At 46.9% G+C, this 23,659-nt stretch overlaps 1 protein-coding gene across 1 annotated transcript; it reads right to left on the minus strand.

Annotated features, from left to right (window-relative positions):
* Positions 1–1,176: 1,176 nt before the first annotated feature.
* Positions 1,177–12,497, minus strand: CHCT1 (CHD1 helical C-terminal domain containing 1). Its single transcript, XM_019980828.2, has 6 exons — positions 12,358–12,497; positions 10,142–10,243; positions 9,721–9,896; positions 7,983–8,082; positions 4,727–4,922; positions 1,177–1,433 (listed from the first exon to the last, which is right to left on the minus strand). The coding sequence occupies exons 1-6, from the start codon at positions 12,433–12,435 to the stop codon at positions 1,354–1,356; spliced, it is 732 nt and encodes a 243-aa protein (XP_019836387.2). The 5' UTR covers positions 12,436–12,497; the 3' UTR covers positions 1,177–1,353.
* Positions 12,498–23,659: the final 11,162 nt, after the last annotated feature.

Here is a 23,659-nt window from a genome sequence, read left to right on the forward strand (position 1 = left end):
CATGGGCGCCAGATGCTCTGCCTGGAGCGTGGCCAGTTTTTTCAAACTGTTGTTATTTCTAATGTGAAATGTACCGAGTTAATATTGGCTATTGACTTTTTAAAAGAAGTTCTACTTTAGTCATTCAAAATGCCCTAGAGAAGTGCTGCTGCTGCTGCTGCTAAGTCGCGTCAGTCGTGTCCGACTCTGTGCGACCACATAGACGGCAGCCCACCAGGCTCCCCCGTCCCTGGGATTCTCCAGGCAAGAACACTGGAGCGGGTTGCCATTTCCTTCTCCAATGCAGTAAAGTGAAAAGTGAAAGTGAAGTCGCTCAGTCGAGTCCGACTCCTAGCGACCCCATGGACTGCAGCCCACCAGGCTCCTCTGTCCATGGGATTTTCCAGGCAAGAGTACTAGAGTGGGGCGCCATTGCCTTCTCCGGAGAAATGCAGCTGCCTTTAAAAAAAAAATTGTTTTGTGGCTGAGCCAGGTCTTGGATGTGGCATGCAGCATCTTTAGTGGCAGCATGTGAGCTCTTAGTTATGGCATGTGGGATCTTGTTCCCCAACCAAGGGTCCAACCTGGGCCCCCTGCATTGGGAGCATGGAATCTTAGCCACTGGACAGCCAGGTAAGTCCCTTGGGACGATTAATATAGTTCCTTCTTTGGTCTCCTGACTCTACCCTCTCTCACTTCCTCGTACTTTGCTGATACCCACGTCACATCAACTCCTTCCCCTGCCTGGCATCTCCCTTGTCACTGTCCCCTCTAAGTTCCCACAGGATCAAGGGCAGACGATTTAAGAAGGGACCAGACTTGTCACCCTCCGACTGACTCCTGGCCCACTCCCCTCCCACCTGTGCTCTCTCCTGGCAGACACATATCAGGCCTCTGTCACCTCCCTTAAGGCCCTCCCCAGACACCGGCATTACCCTGTTATAACGTCTACATGTGTGTGTGTTTCCCCCAGACTGTGACGGTCCTTGACACAGAAACTGCCTCTTACTCACCTGTGTATATGGAGGCCATTTGCTGTTCAGAAGGTGGCTGGCAAATATTTATTTTTAATAAAAAAAAAAAAAGAATGAGACCTCCCCTGCTCTCTGCAACTAGAGAGAGCCTGCAGAGAGCAGTGAAGCCCCAGTGCAACCAAATAAATGACTTTTAAAAAATGAACGACGATGATTAGCCAAGTTGAACTGTCTAAAGGATGTTTATTTTCTTGTCCCATTTATACACAATTAGGACTGAGCATCCTTTTGATAAAGACAGCTTCTTCTTCCCCCTCACTGGTCCCTCATATCCCCCTCCCCTCAAGTGCAAGTGCTCTAGGATCCAGGGCAAGCTGGCCCTCAGCCCCAGCTGGGTCTTCTATAGACAGGTCTCTGGAGTGTCTGGGGCTTCCTTAATCCTCCTTCTCTTGAGTTTCGGCTCTTGAGGAAGCTTAGAACCTGAAAAAGAGGAAGGTCGGAGACAGTGACATCACAAATAGTAAGAGAATCTCAGCCTGTAACATTTGCCGGCTGTGGTGGGAGAGCAGCAAAAGCTTACCTTGCTTTCAACCTAAGTCCCTTACCCTTTTCTCACAGAAACCCTGTGGGGTAGGGAGATGGAATCACCCCAGTTTACAGCTGAGGGATTACAGCTGAGGATCTGCAGGCGCAGAGTAAGGAAATGGGCTGCTCAAAGTCTAAGCCAGGGGTACAGTCAGGACAGACCTCCGGCTTCTGTGATTCCTCTCCACTCCTGTCTCCATTCACTCCTCAGTTTCCAGTACTTTGCTGCTGGGTTGTTTGCAAACACCATTGCCATCTTTTTACTTAAGAACTGACTCATGAAAAAAGTAAAGAACTGATTCATGAACACAGTGCCCAAGGAACACCACGAAGGTCCTATTTGGGGGGATGGTGTTGATTTCACTGATCTTTTCTTTTTTAAAAAAGAAATATTTATTTATTTTTGGCTGTGTCGCTTCGTTGCAGCTTGTGGGATCTTGGTTGCCCTCTATGGGTGTGACAGTTTAGTTGCCTGGAGGCATGTGAAATCTTAGTTCCCCAACCAGGGATCTAACTTGCAGCCCCTGCGTTGGAAGGTGGATTCTTAACCACTGGACTGTCAGGGGAGTCCCCGCACAGGTCACTTTTAATTTCATGATAGACACAGTGATTCACCTGGTCCTGGTGGCCCCACCTGGTAGTATGCGTTTTCTCATGTAACACAGTAGGAAGAATAGCACCTCGTCTGAAATGTATGCCCGTCAGAAATGTTTTTAACACGAATCCATGGGACCCTTGACCTACAATCCTGCTCTGAGAGAAACAAGCTTCAAAGATGCCAAATGGAAGCAACAAGAAAAGAGCAGGAGGTGGAACAGTCTGCAGAACAGTAGCCTGATCTCTTCAACATGTCGGGGTGGAAGAAAAGGGAGACTCAGGTTAAGAGAGACTTTTCCCTGGTGGCTCAGACGGTAAAGCGTCTGTCTACAATGCGGGAGACCTCGGTTTGATCCCTGGGTCGGGAAGATCCTCTGGAGAAGGAAATGGCAACCCACTCCAGTATTCTTGCCTGGAAAATCCCATGGATGGAAGAGCCTGGTAGGCTACCGTCCGTGGGGTCGCAAAGAGTCGGACACGACTGAGTGACTTCACCTCACCTAAGAGACATAACCAGGTGAAATGCATGGTTTGGGAAATTAAGTGCAAAAGGGATCTGACTATTGGGAAAATTTGAAAATGGAGTATTTAATTCAATGAAGATGTTGACATGGAAGGTTTCTATAATTATCTGAAAAAAGCAAGTTCAAGTCAAAACCACGCATTCAGCATGGTCTCATTTTGGTTTAATACAGGTGTTTATATACATGAAAAGCATCTGGAAAGTGGTGGACAATGTGATGTTTATATTTTCTTATTTTTTGTTAATCTATATTATCTAATTTTCTAGGGTATGCTTGTGTTTGTAATCAAATGTTATTTTAAGAATTATAATTCAGGGGCATCTGTGGTGGCCCAGTGGCTAGGACTGTGCACTCCCAGTGGCAGAGGCCAGGGTTCCATCCCCGGTCAGGGAACTAGATTCCACTTGCAGCTCACATGCCTCTACAGAGTTCGAATGCTGTAACTAAAGGTCCCGCATGCTGCAACAAAGACTGAGGGTCCCGAGTGCCGAAACCAAGACCCAAATAAAGAAGCAGTTTTTTAAAAAACACTTTACCCCGCTCTAAAAATAAATAAATAAATAAATTAAATAAATAAATAATAAAAAACACTTTAAAAAAAGAAGCACAATTTCAAGCCCAACTTAACACGCCATCTGCAGCTTTTCCCTGTTCCCTGCCACTCTATCCCTCTCCCTCCATCCTTCACCTCTAAGCCCAGCCTGTGTGCTCACTGTCTCACCTCCACACAGACCTCCATTCCACCTCTTTGTCTCCCTCGTCTCTCTCCTTTTTCCTTTCTCTAAAGCCTGTCCCAAACCTACCTCCTTCCAAACCTCCGGACCTACCCTTTGCCCTATGACCTGAGATTGATCATTAGTGAAAGGCGGATGGTCATGCCCAGCTCTTCTGGGTGCTGCAGGGGTGGGTGAAATTAAGAGACACGATGCACCTGGTAAGGGAGATGCTGGCTCCGAAGCCTGAACCACACTTTCCTCATCTGATTCATGGACTGCCTGATCCAAATCATCTTAATGATACCGACTGCCCTTCATTCCATGGTACGTTTCACTTCCTCAATCTAAGCAGTAGGCGCCAGGGCCATGGGCCCCACAGAGCTCAGGCACGAATCTGGGCTCAGGGCCATGGGCCCTCTTCACCGACCATCCTCACCTCCCTGCTCCCTCTGGTCCAGCTGTAGCCGCTGAAAAGGCCCTGAGCGTGTGAAGGCCCGGCCTTCAGAGACACACCCTGGGTCCAGTTTAGGACCACGCCCTGGGGTCCTAGGTTTCCCTGTGCACCTTCATTTTCTCCCACAGGAGCTAAGCAAGAACAGCTACACGTGGCCTCAGAAGCCAGTTCCAGAAGGGTGAGAGGTAGGAGGTCTAACATCTCTCTGATCCTTAGTGCCCGGAACGGGCCTTCACAGACTCCAGCCTTGCTGGGCACCCCTCACTGAAGACTCTGTCCTTTAAGCCCACAGCCTCCGTCCAAGGGCCATGGTCACTGGGAAGGCCGTTCCCAGCCCATCTGGCTGGACGGCCTCCTTCCTGGGGGAGTGACCCCTTCCTTCCACCCACGGCCCACCCAACACCAAGAAGGCACAGCCTGCTGCTCGGCCACTTCCCGGGAGTCTCTGCTCTTGGCCACTAGAAATGGCTCTGCTTCTGATCGTATGGGAGCATGCCTTTGTTTACCTGTTAGCTGGAAAAGGCACATTTCCCGAGACCTCCAGGGGGAAACTGAGATGGAACAGGAAGGAAACACACCTAAATATGATTATTAGTCCTGCCTGTGGGTCATGGGTGACTTTTCTGTTTTATCCTATCTGGCAAATCCCAGGGAGAGAGGCGCCTGGCAGGCGACAGTCTATGGGGTCAGACACGACTGAGCGTGCATGCACAAACATTTCAAATTTCCTACAGTGAGATGACCTAAGAGAGGAGGAGAAAAAGAGAAAAGAAAAAGTGGAGAAGGGGAAGGAAAATGGACAAAGAGAAATGCAGGGCAGAAGAGAAGATGGGATGGCTGGAAGAGGACCAGGTCAGGCGCTCCCGGGGGGCAGACGGGCCGCTCCTCCGGGCATACCTCTCCTGCGGGGGCCCCTGGCTCTCAGCTCCTTCAGCAGGCGGGCTGGGTGGCCCGGGGCCTGCAGCTTGGACAGCCTCTCCTTCATGCCATTGAGGTGGCTGCGGAGCCCCCAGGCAGTGCAGAGCTTGGGCAGACTGTCCTCCTGGTCAGCCAGCAAGGAGCTCTCCGGGGCGTCCAAGGGGCAGAAGGCCATCTGCAAGGGGACCAGAGTGTTGAGGAGGAGAGAGGGGCCGCCTGCCAGAGCCCGAGCCCTGCCCGTGTTAGGAAGCTGCTGCGGCCAGGCTGCACCTCACGCTTGGGCAGCCAGGATGGAGTGAGGACCACAGATGTTGGGGGGCAGAGGGGGGATCATGGGGATCTTGAGGTCAGGCTGCCAACTCTGTCTTCTTGGGTGGTTCTTTCCTTTGCAGTATCTCCTCCCTCTGGTTTTTGAGCATATTATGTGTTTGTAATGAAACAATGGGACTTAAAAAAAATATTTATCTGGCTGTGCTAGGTGGGGGAGGGCATGGCAACCCACTCCAGTGTTCTTGCCTGGAGAACCCCATGGATGGAGGAGCCTGGCGGACTGCAGTCCATGGGGTCGCAAAGAATCAGACACGAACGACTGAAGCAACTAGGCATGCGTGGCTGTGCTGGGTTTTAGCTGTAGCATGTGGGATCTTTAGCTGTGGCATGAGAACTCTTAGTTGCTGCATGTGGGATGTAATTCCCTGACCAGGGATTGAACCCGGCTCCCCTGCACTGGGCAGAGTCTTAGCCACTGGACACCCAGGGAAATCCTGGTGCTTATTTTTTAAAGTCCTTTGCAAAATTAAAATCGAGAGCCTGGAAACATCTTTTGAAAGTTCCTTGGCTGCTGAAATCTAGGAATGACTAAAATGGCAGCTCTTCAAATTCTTAGAAGGAATCACTGAATCTATCCCCATATTCATGTTCAGAGAATGAAACAAAGACCCACAGAGAAAGTGAAAGTCACATCCAACTCTTTGTGACCCCATAGACCATACAGTCCATGGAATTCTCCAGGCCAGAATACTGGTGTGAGTAGCCTTTCTCTTCTCCAGGGGATCTTCCCAACCCAGAGATTGAACCCAGGTCTCCTGCATTGTAGGCAGTTCTTTCCCAGCTGAGCCACAAGGGAAGCCCAAGAATACTGGATTGGGTAGCCTATCCCTTCTCCAGGGGATCTTCCTGACCCAGGAATTGAACTGGGGTCTCCTCCATTGCAGGAGGATTCTTTACCAACTGAGGATGCCATTATAGCTGCCCAGCTGGAGCAATGGGCAGGATAAGGTCAGAGCAGGGCTCTCCTTTGAATGAGATTATGTTTGAACCCAGCTCTGTCCTTCCCATTTGCTGCGTGGTCTGGATCAAGTTCCTTCACCTCCCTAGATCTGGCACCCTCATTTATACACTGTGGATAACAATTCTAATTACCACCTAGGGTTACTTTTGAAGAATGACATGAAGGAACGTAAAGTTTCCTAATACATAAACACTGTTCCCTGTAATTATTCTTTTGGACAGTGCTTCTCAAAGGGTGCTCTGTGAAATATTCTAACCTCACAGACTGCCTGAAAAGTGGGATCCACTCAGAGTGCAGGAGAGAAATCAATGGATTCTAATGTAACCTAGTGTGAAAAGTTCATTGATAACAAATCTGAAAAGGCTACATACTGTATGATTCCAACTATACCTTCCAATTATACAGTCCAGAAAAGGAAAAACTATGGAGACAGTAAAAATATCAGTGGTCGCCAAGGGCCTTGAGGGGAGAAGGGGGGATGAATGGGCAGAGCACTGGGGATTTTTAGGGCAATGAAACTTCCTTTCTTCACTGTAATGGTGGATACGTGTTACTGTATATTTGTCAAAACCTACAGAATGTACAAAACAAGGAATGCACCTTAATGTAAACCATGGACATTATTTATTAACAGTGTATCCATATTGGCTCATCAAAGATACGAATGTACCTCTCCAATGCACCAGGGAAGCCCCAATAAGGAAAACAGGAAAGGGTAAATATGGGAACTCTGTGCTTTACCCCCAATTATTCTATAAACCTAAAACTGCTTTTTTAAAAAAAGTCTATTTTAAAACATTCATTGAAGGAATTCCCTGATGGTCCAGAGGTTAGGACTCTGCACTTGCTCTGCAGGAAGCATGGGTTCAGTCCTGGTCAGGGAACTAAGATCCTGCTGTGTGATGTGGTATAAAATGAAAACAAACAGCTTAATAAACAAACATCCATTGATATGGTTTCAGATTCAACGTTGCAGTTAAGTAACTGCCACTTGCTGAGTTTTGGTGTCAAAAAATATTCACTTTTATCTGAAAATGCTAATAAAATACTCCTCTCCTTTCTATTAATAATTATATATATATATATATATATATATATATATATATATCAGTAGGAGGCTGGATTTTCTTATGTACCAAATCATTATATCGTAAGAGAGTGAGCAAAAGCAGATATGAGAAGCCAAGTGTCTTCTATTAAGCCAGACACTAAAGAGATCTGCAAAAATAGAAAGCAATGTCACAGGTTTGATTCATGGATCGGGAAGATCCCCTGGAGAAGGCAATGGCAACCCACTCCAGCATTCCTTCCTGGGAAATCCCATGGACCAAGGAGTCTGTCAGGCTACAGTCTACGGGGTTGCAAAGAGTCAGATGCAACTTAGCAACTAAGCACCATAAAAATTAAGAGGGGAGAAGTGATCTGAGACTAAGATGTTTGAGAATCACTGTTTTGGGACAAAGCCTACCCGGGATATTTATCCTCTGGCCTTTGCAATGGTCTCCATAGCCTCCCCCAAGCTGGCTATGCCTCTCTGCCTGGCCTGGGTCGTCCCCACCCACGGCTCCTCAGGAACGTCCCTGCTCCTGCTCAGGGTGTGGCAGTGGAGGGTGAAGCTGAGTCTCTGGCCTCCTGAGCCCACTCTGTGCCCACCCCGGAGGCAGTGGAGTTTTCCTCAGGCAATGAGCATGGGAAGGACTAAAGAGTACTTGTTCTATCACAGGGCTCTTCAGGAAATTTCCTGCCAGTCCAGTGTTGAGGATTCTGCACTTTCACCCCTGGGGGCCCAGATTCCATCCCTGGTCAGCTAACTAAGATCCCTCATGCCACATGCTGTGGCCAAAAAAAAACAAAAACAAAAACCACAGCCCTTCAGGCTCAGATCTCCCCCTATAATTCAAAAACACGCCACCCAGCCCTCTGCCGGCCAGGGAGGAGCCTCACCAGGAACTTGGTGGTCTGGTTGTTCTTGGTATACTTGTAGAGTTTGCGAAGCTGCTTCGCCTCCAATTCTGAGAAGAGGGAGACAAACCGCCAGAGCATCCTGCAAGGGAGGGGAACCGAGGCTGAGGGGGCGGGGCCGAGGCCGAAGGAGGCGGGACCGAGGCTGAGAGGGGAGGAGCCCAGCCCCTCTCCCCCCCACACCTGCCTTACGGCCAGGACCACCCGTCCTGGACCACCCCTGCCCCCTGAATTTTTGGTTGGGCGCTTGGAGGGCAGGATTCTCCAGGCCTTGAATCCCCTGTATTTGGTGATGAGCCCCCACAGCACGCAGCAGTTATTCTATCAGAGTTCTTTCCCCCACTCCTCCCACCCCGATTCAAAATAGGGAAAGGAGTATGTCAAGCCTGTATATTGTCACCCTGCTTATTTAACTTCTATTCAGAGTACAGCATTAGAAACGCTGGGCTGGAAGAAGCACAAGCTGGAATCAAGATTGTCGGGAGAAATATCAATAACCTCAGATATGCAGATGACACCACCCTTATGGCAGAAAGCCAAGAACTAAAGAGCCTTTTGATGAAAGTGAAAGAGGAGAGTGAAAAACTTGGCTTAAAGCTCAACATTCAGAAAACTAAGATCTTGGCATCCAGTCCCATCCCTTCATGGCAAATAGATGGGGAAACAGTGGGAACAGTGTCAGACTTTTTTTGGGGGGGCTCCAAAATCACTGTTTGGGCTTCCCTGGTGGCTCAGATAGTAAAGAATCTGCCTGCAATGCAGGAGACCTGGGTTTGATCCCTGGGTTGGAAGATCCCCTGGAGGAGGGAATGGCAATCCACTCCAGTATTCTTGCCTGGAAAATCCCATGGACAGAGGAGCCTGGAGGGCTACAGCCAATGGATCACACAGAGTCAGACATGACTGAGCAACTAACACCTTCAAAATCACTGTGGACGGTGACTTCAGCCATGAAATTAAAAGACGCTTTCTCCTTGGAAGAAAAGTTATGACCAACCTAGACAGCATATTCAAAAGCAGAGACATTACTTTGCCAACAAAGGTCCGTCTGGTCAAGGCTATGATTTTTCCAGTGGTCATGTATGGATGTGACAGTTGGACCATAAAGAAAGCTGAGTGCTGAAGAATTGATGCTTTTGAACTATGGTGTTGGAGAAGATTCTTGAGAGTCCCTTGGGCTGCAAGGAGATCCAACCAGTCCATCCTAAAGGAGATCAGTCCTGAATGTTTATTGGAAGGACTGATGCTGAAGCTGAAATACTCCAATACTTTGGCCACGTGATGCAAAGTGCTGGCTCATTTGAAAAGACCCTGATGCTGGGAAAGATTGAAGGTGGGAGGAGAAGGGGATGACAGAGGATGAGATGGTTGGATGGCATCAGCGACTCAATGTACATGAGTTTGAGTAAACTCCAGGAGTTGGTGATGGACAGGGAGGCCTGGCGTGCTGCAGTCCGTGGGGTCACCAAGAGACCACTGAGCAACCGAACTGAACTGAACTCCTATCCCCAGGTGAGGAGAGTCCTTTATCCATTCAGTGCTGCCCTGAGTCACTAGAGGGTGCTGTTCTCTCCACCCCTCTTCACCACACTCACTCCAGGATCCTGACCCTTCCACACTAAGATGAAGGACTAGGAGATTTTCACTAAGGAGTGACCTCGATTCTGGAGGGAGTGGCCCAGGAGAGAGGGTCATGGTCAGGGTAGGGAGGCTGTCCTACTTCTTCCAGTGCTTGATTTCCCAGGCTCGGCAGTAGTGCTGCAGAAAGGTGTTGATGTGGTCCCCTAGGACCACCAGGCTCTGCTTCATGTACTTCAGTTTTTTCTTCTGGGGAAGGTCCTTTGGCAGGTGCAGCTTACGCAGGAACTTCTTCAGTGGCCTTAGATATTCTTTACACTGAGGAGGCAACAGGGGAAGTGAGGGGCCATAGGAGAAAGAAGAGAAAGTTGGACACCCCACATAGCCCGCAGGTGGCCCAGCTGCAGCCCTTCCGACCCAGTGTTATGTGAGAAGGCCACTTCCTTCCCAAGAGGGTGTCCAGTGGGGCCATGAACTGTGGATCCGAGGCCTGCCAGCTTCTGACCCAGGTCTCCTGACCTGTAGGGAATAGGGTACGGGTCCCAGGCTGGCCCCTTACTCACAATTTTGAAGGTGTCCCGGTCGAGGCCCTTGGCATGGCGCACAAGGGAGTCTTTGGCTGGGGTGGTACTGGAGCGCCTCTCTAAGCTGGGTGCATTCGTCCCCTGGAGGAGGCAGGGGCAGCAGTCAGCTGGGGGCCTAGAGCTACTGCTCCTGAGAGGCAGTGCTGGGCAATCACTGATCCAGATGCCAGCCAAAGCCCTTCTCCGTTTTCCCAGTGACCTCCTCTTTGACCCAGCTCTCGGGCCAGTGAGCCCTGGGAAAAGGAAACCCATCTCTGAGAATTCCTGCTTAGAAAACCAAGAACACCTAATCCATTTCTTTTATAATATTATAGCTCTGTATACTAACTAACTTTGCAAAGCACTTGACAAACACTAACTCTTTTTGTTTTGAATCATAAAGAAAGCTGAGCGCCAAAGAATGGCTGCTTTAGAACTGTGGTGATGGAGAAGACTCTTGAGAGAGTCTCTTGGACTGCAAGGATATCCAACCAGTCCATCCTAAAGGAGATCAGTCCTGAATATTTATTAGAAGGACTCATGCTGAAGCTGAAGCTCCAATAACTTTTTGGCCACCTGATGGGAAGAACTGACTCATTGGAAAAGACTCTGATGCTGGGAAAGATTGAAGGCAGGAGGAGAAGGGGATGACAGAGGATGAGATGGTTGGATGGCATCACCGACTCAATGGACATGAGTTTGGGTGGACTCTGGCAGTTGGTGATGGACAGGGAAGCCTGGTGTGCTGCAGTGCATGGGGTTGCAAAGAGTTGGACACAACTGAGCGACTGAACTGAACTCTTTCCGTGTATGGTTAACTTCTTTTTTTTTTTTGAGGGGAGGACTGCACTAGGTCTTCACTGTGGCTTGTGGGCTTTCTCTCTAGTTGCAGTGAGCATGCTTAGTTACTTCACAGCATATGCGATCTTAGTTCCCCAACCAGGGATGGAACCTGGGTCCTCTGCATTGGAGGGTGGATTCTTTTTTTAAAAAAATTTTTTATTTATTTACTTTTTTGACCATAGTGGGTCTTCATTGCTGCATGTAGGCTTTGTTTAGTTGTGGCAAGCAGGAGCCATTCTTTGTTGTGGTATGAAGCCTTCTCCTTGCAATGGCTTCCCCTGTGGAGCATGGCTCTAGGGCTTGCAGGCTTCATAGGCTCAGGGGCTTAGTTGCTCTGAGGCATGTGGGATATTTCTGGACCGAGGATGGAACCTATGTCCCCTGATTTGCAAGGAGGATTCTTAACCACTGGACCATCAAGGAAGTACCAACATTAACTCATTTTATTCTCCCACAGATTCTGTAAGGCTAGAACTCTTTATTTTTGGTTACAGATGAGCAGAGGGTACCTGAGATGCTTAAGTAACTCCTTGGGGGAATGATCATCATTTATTTACTCGCTCATTCAGCAAACACTTATTGAGTTCCTAAGTCCCAGGCCCACTTCTTTGTATCCCTAATCTTTAGCTTCTTGCCAGGCTAACAGGCACTCAGGAAAGTGGCTGACAGTAATGGTGATGATGAGAAGGAACTTTCTGGCAGCAAGCTGGGGCAAAAGAAGTTGAAAATGAATCACAGTGAGGTGACTTCAGAATAACACTTGAAGTCAGAGCACAGGATTAGATTGACATGAGGTTTACACCTGCCCTTTAAAAAGCCTCCCAGAAAAGGGAGCGTAGGGACTTCCCTGGTGGCGTAGTGGTTAAGACTCCAAGTTTCCACTGCAGGGGACACAGGTTCAATCCTTGGTCAAGGAACTAAGATTCTGCATGCCTCATGGGGGAGTCAAAACACAAGTGAGCATTAAAGTCCTGCCTGTGTTCAGGGGGCACAGGAAGTTCCAGGACAGGCTCCTCCAGACTCCAGAGGGAACCCTGACTAGTCAACTGGACAAACACTCCATACAAACCATACAGACCATGACACATGTTCATACACACACACACACCAGCCTGTGAGTCTTCATAACTGACAATCATCTTGCCAGGAATCCCCACCCCCATTATCTTGCCAGGTATCTATGTCCTGGATAAACATCTGTCTGGATGAGTTAACCTTCTCTTGTTCTCTCAGTCTCTTACGAACTGGTGAACCTCACCATTTCCCCCCCCCCCCCCCTCTTCTTCCTTGACACTTATCTTCTCTGCCTTCCCAAGCCAGCCCCTGCAGGGCCCTCCTTTCCTTCCCCCCTCACACCCCCAGCCCCACTTCACCTGCTCTAGTGGCTCCTCCCTTTCGTCCGCCTGCCCATCAGAGGCTTCCATCTCAACAGGAGCGCTGATGGGCTTCATAGCGGCACTCCCCGGGTCCCCTCGCCCCCGGTGACTCAGGGAGTGGCACTCGGAACTCCGGGCAAAACCATGGCAACGGCCAACACAGAGCCCAGCGCCCCTCCCCCACGCGGCCCGGGTTCCTCGGGGTGCCCTGGAGCCCGCCCTGCAAGCCAGCAGCTTGGGCCAGGCACACCCCGGATTTTGTCGGGGCACACAGCTGCCCAAGAGGGGCGGGCACCCCGTCTCCCAAGAGAACTGTCGGGTGCTCTCGATTTTGAACGTGGGTAAGGTTTTAGGAATAATTCTCCTGCCTGCCTACCATTCAAGCCCCCTCGTTTACAGAGTGGGCTACCCTGTGGGCTTCCCCCTAAAGGAGAGCGAGAAGAGGTTTCCTAGCCGTCCTTTTAGGACAGGGGACAATGTGGTAGAGGATGCAGGGAGAACGTAGCATCGTCAGGCTCTCCCGGGATGCATCTTCTCTTCCATCATTCGTAGCCTCCAGGAGGGAGGAAGCCCACTGTGTTGGGTGGTGAGTGGATGGTGGTGGTGTTTTTAGGGAGTATACAAAAATACTAGCCACCAAGTACTACCTCAATTAACCCTCATACCTCTTCCCCGGGGTAGGTCCCAGGGGTGGTGGTGGTTTAGTCTCTCAGTCGTGTCCGATACTTGTGACCCCACGGACTGTTGTCTGCCAGGTTCCTTGTCCATGGGATTCTCCAGGCAAGAATACTGGAGTGGGTTGCCATTTCCTTCTGCAAGGGATCTTCCTGACCCAGGGATCGAACCCAGGTCTCTTACGTCTCCTGCATTGCAGCTGTATTCTTTACCGACAGTGCCACGAGGGAAGCCCCGGGATCACAACTGGGAAGCCCCAGGTCTCAGTCGTGATCCCATTTCCTGAAACACCAGCCGAGAAGCACAGAATTCCCGTCATTTGCCTTGGGTCCGCCGCCACGAGGGGCAGCGCCGAGGTTCGGGTAGGAGTCCGTCTGGCCTGGCTTTTCCCTCCTGCGTCGCCCTCGGGGGAAGCCAGGCCGCAGGCGTAGAGGGGGCTGGCGGGGTCCGCGCGTCTCTCCAGCCGGCTTGTCCTGGAGGCGCTCCAGGGCGCGGGGCTACGCCGCCCCCTCGTCTCTTACGCGGCCCCTTGCATCCCCCATCAGCTCGCCGTGCGGGTCAGGGAGGTGGTAAGACCTTGCGGCCCCGGTCCCCTCACCTAACCAGCATCTTCTTTGGATCGCTGGACACCCTCTCCTGGCCGGTCCCTTCCTGTTTTCTGGGCCCAGGTCCCGTTTTCTCCACTCGGTTTGGTCCTCTCTCTCCCCCGCCTTCGACCGCAGGGGTCAGCGCGCCGTCTGCTGACTTGCTGCCGCACGGTCTTCCCAGGCCTCTCTCTCGTCATCTGGCGGCGGTACCTGCGAGTGACAGGAATATTTAACTAGAGGTTGTAAGCTTTCCGGGTGGCTCAGATGGTCAAGAATCTGCCTGCAATGAGGGAGTCCCAGGCTCGATCCCTGGGTCGGGAAGATCCTCTGGAGAAGGAAATGACACCCCACTCCAATATTCTTTGCCTGGAGCATCCCATGGACAGAGGAGCCTGGTGGGCCACAGTCCATGGCGTTGCAAAGAGTTGGACGCAACTGAGCGACTGCACTTTGACTTCCCTAGAGGACAAGGTGGGTTTGTTTCCAGACTGGAAGGTGTGTTCTCTGAACATTAATTCAAGACTATTTTTCGACTGTTTTAAGAAGGGTAATTATATTGGCAAGAGTGAGGGGAGAGGACCTCTTTGGCACACTTCTACTGGGAGTGGTAATTAGTTTAAAAAAAATGTATTACAAAATGTTAAATAGGCGTTTGCTTTGACCCATAAATTCTGCAAGTGTAGGCACTCGGTCATGTCTGACTCTTTGAGACTCCATGGACTGTAACCTGCCAGGCTCCTCTGTCCATGGAATTCTCTCCAGGCAAGAATACTGGAGTGGATTGTCATTTCCTTCTCCAGGAGATCTTCCCAACCCAGGGGTCAAGCCTGTGTCTCCCGAATTGCAGGCAGATTCTTTCCCAATTCTACTTAGAGGAATTAGCCCTATGGAGAGAAGATATAGGAGAAGGAAATGGCAACCCACTCCAGTATTCTTGCCTGGAGAATCCTGTGGACAGAGGAGCTGCTGTCCACAGGGTCGCACAGAGTCGGACACGACTGGAGCAACTTAGCAGCAGCAGCAGCAGCAGAGAAGATGTAAATGAGGAAAGTTACGGTGGTAACAGTTTGGAAACAGCTGTCATGGATAGGAAAGGGTAAATAAACTGTGGCACATCAATACTTTAAAAAATACTATACTAATATTAAAGTTAAAATCAATTAAAAAATACTTCACTACTAAAATAGTACTGATTATTAAAATACATGTCTGATTCTGTGACTCCATGGACTATAGCCCGCCAGCCTCCTCTGTCCATGGAATTCTCCAGGCAAAAATACTGGATCTTCTCCTGGGGATCTTCCCCACTCAGGGATCCAGTGCGAATCTCCTGCATTGCTGGCAGATTCTTGGCCATGTGAGCCATGAAGGAAGAAGCCCAGTTATTAAGATATGACTGATTTTCACTATACAAATTAAATTTATATGAATAATTTAGATTAAATATGAATTAAATTTTTAAAATTTTAGATTACTACTCTATATTTAATGATGTGGAAAACAAACTAAAATACCACGTATGGTATGATCCCATTTATTTTAAAATGTATTTTATTGGTATATGTATAGTTGATTTACAATGTTGTGCTGATTTTTACTGTACAGCAAAGTGATCAGTTATACATAGATAAACATTCTTTCTCTCATTCTTTTCCATTATGGTTTATCACAGGATATGGAATATAGCTCCCTATTTACCATGCTCTGTGTAATAGTTTGCATCTGTTAATCCCAAACCCCTAAGCCACCCTTCCCCCACCACCCCTCTCTGACGGCAACAAGTCTGTTCTGTCTGTGAGTCTATTCCTGTTTCGTAGATAAGTTCCTTTGTGTCATATTTTATTATTTATAATTTATTTATTATTTAAAATTTAAATGTATTATTTATTATTAAAAATTTTAATCCCAGAGGGATGGTACGGGGAGGGAGGAGGGAGGAGGGTTCAGGATGGGGAGCACATGTATACCTGTGGCGGATTCATTTTGATATTTGGCAAAACTAATACAATTATGTAAAGTTTAAAAATAAAATAAAATTTAAAAAATTTTTTAAATTTTTTATTGTATCTGTTTTTAGCTTAGTTTTCTCTTTTTCTTGACTTGCTGAATCTTTGTTATTGTACACAGGCTTTTCTCTAGTTGCGGAGAGTGGGGCCAGTCTCTAGTTGTGGTACACGGGCTTCTCATTTTGGTGGCTTTTCTTGTTTTGGAGCATGGGCTCTAGGGCGCTCAGGCTTCAAGAGTTGCAGCACGTGAGCTCAGTATTTCCGGCTCTCAGGCTCTAGAGCACAGGCTCAATAGTTGCGACACATGGGCTTAATGGCTCCGTGGCATGTGGGATCTTCCCAGATCAGGGACTGAACCCATGTCTCCTGCATTGGCAGGCGGATTCTTTCCTTGAGCCACCAGGGAAGCCCCTATGCCATATTTTAGATTCCACTTATAAGCAATATTATATGGCATTTGTCTTACTTTTTCTGACTTACTTCACTTAGTATGATAATTTCTAGGTCCATCCATATTGCTCCAAATGGCATTCTTTCCTTTTTATGGCTGAGTAGTGTTCCATTGTATATATATGTGTGGCATATCTTCTTTAACCACTCACCTGTCAATTGACATTTGGGTTCTTCCATGTCTTGGCTTTCTGAATACTACTGCTACAAACGTAGGGCTGCATGTATCTTTTTGAATTATGGTTTTTGTCTGGATATATGCCCAGGATTTGGATTGCTGAATCATGTGGCAACTCTATTTTTCGTTTTTGAGGAACCTCCATACTGTTTTCCATTTCCACCAATTTACATTTCCACTAACAGTGTAGGAGGGTTCCATTTTCTCCACATCCTCCCCAGCACTTTTTTTTGTAGATTAAAAAAAATAATAATAATGACCGTTCTGACCAGTGTGAGGTGGTAGCTGATTGTGATTTTGGTTTGCATTTCTATAATAATTAGTGATGTGAGTATCTTTTCATGTGCCCGTTGGCCATCTGTATGTCTTCTTTGGAGAAATGTCTATTTAGGTGGTCTGCCCATTTTTTGATAGTTGTTTGTTGTTTTCTTATCGAGTTGTATGAGCTGTTTGTTTATTTTAGACATTAAGCCCTTGTTGGTCACAGTATTTGCAAATATTTTCTTCCAGTTCGTGGTTGTCTTTTCATTTTCTTTATGGTTTCCTTTGCTGTGCAAAAGCTTCTAAGTTTGATTAGGCTCCATTTGTTTATTTTTGCTTTTATTTCTATTGCCTTGGGAGACAGATCTAAGAAAACATTGGTACGATTTATGTCAGAGCATGTTTTGCTTATATTCTCTTCTAGAGGTTTTTACAGTGTCATGTCTTGTATTTCAGCCTTTAAGCCAGTGTGAGTTTATTTTTGTGTACAGTGTGCGAGTGTGTTCTAACTTCATTGGTTTGCTTGTGGCTCTCCAGCTTTCCCAGCACCACTTGGAGAAAGACTAATTTTTTTTTTTTATTTGTATATTCTTACCTCCTTTGTTGAAGACTAATTGGCTGTAGGTGTGTGGGTTTATTTCTCTATTCTATTCTATTGATCCACATGTCAGTTTTTGTGCCAATGCCATGCTATTCTGATACTGTAGCTTTGTAGTATCGTCTTAAGTCTGGGAGGTTAGGCCTCCTACTTTCTTCTTTTTCCTCATTATTGCTTTGGCAATTTGGATCTTTTATGATTCCATATAAATTTTAGGATTATTTGTTCTAGTTCTGTGAAAAATGTCATGGGTAATTTGGCAGGGTGGTATGATCCCATTTTTGTATGTATTTGTATATATAGAAAAAAGTTTTGAAGGATACACTTCAAAATATCGAGGGGAATTTTTCAGTTTCTTTGCATATTGTCTGCATTTTTAAGAATGATGAATATACTTTACAATTGCAGTCAGAGAGAAAGGAAAGCTGTGTTTGTTTTTAAAAACTACTCATAAGGAATAAGGAAACTTCCTTAGTGGTTCCGTGGTAAAGAACCTGCCTGCAATGCAGGAGACGCAGGAGGTGCAGGTTCAATCCCTGGGTTGGGATGATCCCCTGGAAGAGGAAATGGCAACCTGCTCCAGTATGCTTGGCTGGAAAATCCCATGGACGGAGGAGCCAGACAGACTACAGTCCATGGAGTGGCAAAGAGTAGGACATGACTGAGTACACAGCACACAGCACAGCATGAGGAATAAGTAACATCATTAAAAATGTAATATAACGCCAAGTTTAAAAATAGAACATAGGAACTTCACTGGTAGTCTGCTGGTTAAGACTCTGTGCTTCCAATGCAGGGGATGTAGGTTTGATTCCTGGTTGGGTAACTATGATATCTCATGTGCTACACAGCGTGGCCAAAAAAAAAAGTACACAAAAGATTGTCACATTATAACTCAAACTTAGGTAAGTGGTTGTGAATATGGACCACGACTGATAGAAAACACGCACACACAAAGAAACAAAGAATATCTGTACATTTATTCCTCCACCAGCCCCAAACAATATCTAAAATTCAGAAGGGGGAGGTAAGTATCAGAACCCCAAAGCTTGTTTGTCTCTGCCTGCTCCCTACCCCTCCTCTTCCCTCCCACAGCCGCCAGCAAATCCTATACTCTGGATGACTGCCCTATTTTCATAATGGTTTTATTATAAACTGTAGGAAGTAGCCTGAAGAGACAATTAAATCTAACAGCAGCCACGAATGCTCAATGCTCAGCATTAACTAAGACAAAGCAAAACTCCATTGCCTTTGGGAGACACTCTTTAAAATCCAATTGGTCAGCATAAAATGAGGAGCAGGACAACTCTTTCAATAGAGTCATTACTCCAATATTTAATTTTAAAAAATCCTTAGTGCCACATACTTTAAGCAGGAGGGGCTGGGTGTGGAGAAGGGTAGAAGTGAGCATGTTAATTTGTCCACCTTTTACTTTCTGCAGGCTGGCATGTTCCTTGATGATATGGATCAGGGGTTAGAGAGGAATTCAGCATAGAATTGGGGCAAAGGTCGACAGAGTCCGTGTTTCCCTTGATTGACGTTGTGGAGGGTCATAATGAAAAAATAGAATGGGAAAAACTAGAGATCTCTTCAAGAAAATTAGAGATACCAAGGGAACATTTTATGCAAAGATGGGCACAATAAAGAACAGAAATGGTATGGACTTAACAGAAGCAGAAGAGATTAAGAAGGGGTGGCAAGAATACACACAACTATACAAAAAAGATCTTAATGACCCAGATAACCACGATGGTGTGACCACTCACCTAGAGCCAGACATCTTGGAGTGTGAAGTCAAGTGGGCCTTAGGAAGCATCCCTACGAACAAAGCTAGTGGAGGTGATGGAATTCCAGCTGAGCTACTTCAAATCCTAAAAGATGATGCTGTGAAAGTGTTGCACTCAATATGCCAGCAAATTTGGAAAACTCAGCAGTGGCCACAGTGTTAGGGCAAGCACACTGACTGAAACCGCCCACCCTGGCCAGGCACCATAGTAACCACTTGCATGGTTACTATGGTTTTACGACAGGAGGTCCTGGTAAGGAACACAGAACTAATAAGCTGCCACCAACTGGAAGAGTTCAGGAAAGGTCAAAAGGAAACACCACATGTCTGACCACCTCCCAGAATCCTTCTCTCCGGCATGCATCTTGGCTGAACAAGGCGTGCACCACCAGGAAGGATCCTGAGTCAGAATGATTGGCTAAAGACAACCCGGAAACTAATCCCATCACCATAAAACCCGAGACTGCGAGCCACGTGGCAGAGCAGTTCTCCTGGGTTCCCTTCCCCTCCTGCTTTCCACCCAGCGCCCCTTCCCAATAAAGTCTCTTGCTTTGTCAGCAGATGTGTCTCCTCAGACAGTTCATTTCCAAGTGTTAGACAAGAGCCCACTTTTGGGCCCTGGAAGGGGTCCCCCTTCCTGCAACATCAGGACTGGAAAAGGGCAGTTTTCATTCCAATCCCAAAGAAGGGTAATGCCAAAAATGTTCAAAAAAGTTAGCCACACAGTCATGTCCAGCTCTTTGCGATCCCGTGGACTGTAGCTCCGGCTCCTCTGTCCATGGAATTCTCCAGGCAAGAATGCTGGAGTGGGTTGTCATTTCCTTCTCCAGTCCCAACCCAGGTCTGCATTGCACAGATTCTTTACCAACTGAGCCACTAGGGAACCCTAAGAATGTTCGAACTACCTCACAACTGCACTCATTTCACATACTAGCAAAGTAATGCTCAAAATTCTCCAAGTTAGGCTTCAACAGTATGGGAACTGAGAACTTCCAAATGTTCAAGCTGAATTTAGAAAAGGCAGAGGAACCAGAGATCAAATTGCCAATATCCTCTGGATCATAGGAAAAGCAAGAGAGTTCCAAAAAAACATCTACTTCTGCTTCATTGACTAGGCTAAAGCCTTTGACTGTGTGGATCACAGCAAACTGTGGAAAATTCTTAAAGAGGTGGGAATACCAGACCACCTTACCTGCCTCTTGAGAAACCTGAATGCAGGTCAAGAGGTAACAGTTAGAACCGGACATGGAACGATGGACTGGTTCAACATTGGGAAAGGAGTATGTCAAGGCTGTATATTGTCACCCTGCTTATTTAACTTACATGCAGAGTACATCATGAGAAATGCTGGGCTGGATGAAACACAAGCTGGAATCAAGATTACTGGGTGAAATATCAATAACCTCAGATATGCAGATGACACCACCCTTATGGCAGAAAATGAAGAGGAACTAAAGATCCTCTTGATGAAGGTGAAAGAGGAGAGTGAAAAAGTTGGCTTAAAACTTAACATTCAAAAAACTAAGATCATGGCATCTGATCCCATCACTTCATGGCAAATAGAAGGGATAACAATGGAAACAGTGGCAGACTTTACTTCTTGGACTCCAAAATCACTGCAGCTGGTGACTGCAGCCATGAAATTAAAAGATGCTTGCTCCTTGGAAGGAAAGCTATGACAAACCTAGGCAGTGTATTAAAAAGCAGAGACATTACTTTGCTGACAAATGTCCATCTAGTCAAAGCTATGGTTTTTCCAGTAGTCATGCATGGATGTGACAGTTGGACCATAAAGAAGGCTGAGCACCGAAGAATCAATGTTTTTGAACTGTGGTGTTGAAAAAGACTCTTGAGAAGCCCTTGGACTGCAAGGAGATCAAACCAGTCAATCCTAAAGGAAATCAGTCTTGAATACTCACTGGAAGGACTGATGCTGAAACTGAAGCTCCAATACTTTCGCCACCTGATGGGAAGAGCCAACTCATTGGAAAAGACCCTGATGCTAGGAAAGATTGAAGACAGGAGGAGAAGGGGACAACAGAGGATGAGATGATTGGATGGCATCTCTGACTTGATGGACATGAGTTTGAGCAAGCCCTGGGAGATGGTGATGGATAGGGAAGCCTGGTGTGCTGCAGTCCATAGGGTCTCAAAGAGTTGGACACGACTGAGCAACTAAACAACAGCAACATGAGCATCATTAAGGTCAACATCATCATTCTAACTTCTACTTGGGTAGGGGCCTTAGATTCTGTGGAACTCAGAGGTAATTATCAGCTTGTTCTGTGGTTCCCTTGAGGGGGAACCAGGACTCTGCTTTATCGCTGCCCTGGGTCTTCGTTGCTGCACACAGGCTTTCTCTAGTTGCAGAGAGAGGGGGCTGCTTTTCTTTGCAATGTGTGGTCTTCTCTTGTTGCAGAGCACAGGCTCTGGGCATGTGGCCTCAGTCGTGGTGCACGGGCTTAGTTGCCCCGAGGCATGTGGAATCTTCCTGGACCAGGAACTGAACTCGTATCCTGTGCATTGGCAGGCAGATTCTTAGCCCCCTGGACCACCAGGGAAGGCCAAGCTATTGTTTCTTGACTGCTTTTCCTTTATCCTTGCTTTCCCTCTCCTGTTTTAAGATCATTAATTGCTGAGACCTGATCAAGGGCAAGCGCAGCCAGGCTTAGATGACAAAATACCTTAAGCCTAACTGGTTTCTTTTATGTCAAGAAAATCATGACTGGTTCTTTTTCTCCAGGGACCCCCCTACCCTATCTGCTTTTTCCATCCCCACCCCTTCACCCCAGGAGCACATGCTAGAGGTCACAAAACTCTACGCTGTGAATTCAGTAGACATGGAAAATGACTTGAGCGTCTACTGCCTACACTTCCTCTCAAAGACTTGAAGATTTTCCCATCTCTGTGCATTGAACAGTGACTCAGAGCCTTCTTTTTCCCCCAAAGAACTCTGCTCTATTCCTCTCTTTGATAAGAGCCCAAGAGCATCTGAGCATTGCCAGAAGAAGCCTCTTGATCTTGCTCTGAATAACCAATTATCCGATTAGAATTCTATCAAGACTTCAAGAAAAAGAGGGCCACTCAAATTCCTGTCATAGCTGGGTGCTGAGTCTGCAAGGCTTGAGACAGTTCCCAGCTGAGGACCACAGCATCCGTACTCCAAGGCTACCAGGGTCTGAGTCACCACCAAAGACACAGTCTTTTTTAGATTTTATTGGAATATAGTTGGTTTACAATATTGTGTGTTTCATGTGTACAGCAGAGTGATTCAGTTAATCATATATATGTATATACATATATCCATTCTTTTTTTACATTCTCCTCCATTATAGGATATTACAAGATACTGAGTATAGTTCCCTGTGCTATACAGTCGGTCCTTGTTGGTTATCTATTTTATAGATAGTAGTGTGCATATTTTAATGCCCAAAAGAGTATCTTAAAAAATTTATTTATTTATTTGTTTGGCTGTGCCAGATCTTAGTTGTGGCATGCGAACTCTTTGCTTACTGCATGTAGGATATCCCTGATGGGAGCCCATGGTTTTAGCCTCTAGATTACCAGGGAAGTCCCCCGAAAGAATATCTTGACATGGATTCACTGAGTTAACAAAGAAAGAGTTAACAAATCCTTAGAAACTCTCATGAAGGACTTCCCTGGTGGTCCAGTGGCTAAGACTCCATGCTCCCAATGCAGGAGGCCTGGGGTTAATCCCTGGTCAGGGAACTAGAGCCCACATTCTACAACTAAGAGTTCACAGGCTGCAACTAAAATCCTGCAAGCCACACCTAAGACCCAGCACAGTCAAATAAATAAATATAAAAAGAAAAAAAGAAATTCTAGCTAGTAAAATATATGTGAGGCTCCACAGCCTTCATCAAGCAGAGAAGTCTATAGCCCCCAGAAAGTTAGGAACCAGTGATCTAAGAGGTCTATCCTAAGCGTATGGACCTATTTCTCAGCAGTAGTTTTTCAGATGGGTCTTTAAATCTGAGCTCATGGAAGCACTCAAATAGATACTGAGAAATCCTAGAAACACGGTCTGGAGAGAAACAGCATGGAGGAAGAAGTCAAGGGATTTTTAGGACTAAAAAAAAAAGGAAAGTATTAGTTGCTCAGTTGTGTCTGACTCTGCGATCCCATGGACTGTAGCCCTCCAGGCTCCTCTGTCCATGGGATTCTCCAGGCAAGAATACTGGAATGGGTAGCCATTCCCTTCTCCAGGGGATCTTCCTGACCCACGGATCGAACACGCATTTCCTGAACTTCAGGCAGATTCTTTACCACTGAGCCACCAGGGAAGTCCATTTTAGGCCTAACTAATCAATTCCAGACCCAACCCAAGAAGCCAGGGATGAAACAGAAGGCTTGACCAAGTCCAGTAAAGCTGAAACTCTGTGTCCCCTGCCAGGGGCCTACATCCAGACTTTAGCAGTGGGGAGGAAGCGCCTGTCACAGTAATATAAGGATGACAGCCAGTCAGTACAAGACTGCCTGTGTAAAGCCTTCCATCCCTGGGAAGACCCAGACACATCACTGCATCTCGCCATCTCCTCTCTTTTCAGAAAAACAGATCTCAAAAATGTTCGGTACATTTTTTTTCTTCGCTCCCTGGTCTAATATTTACTATAGATTTCCATTTAATGGAGCCCTAGATTAATTTCACTTTTTTTTTTTTTTTTTTTTTGGTAGCAATGTTTTAATTTGGGTTTTATGTACTCTAAGAATATCTTATCAGGGCATCAAAATAACACT

The sequence above is a fragment of the Bos indicus genome, chromosome 19 (genome assembly GCF_029378745.1).
Source record: "Bos indicus isolate NIAB-ARS_2022 breed Sahiwal x Tharparkar chromosome 19, NIAB-ARS_B.indTharparkar_mat_pri_1.0, whole genome shotgun sequence".
Taxonomy (NCBI): domain Eukaryota; kingdom Metazoa; phylum Chordata; class Mammalia; order Artiodactyla; family Bovidae; genus Bos; species Bos indicus.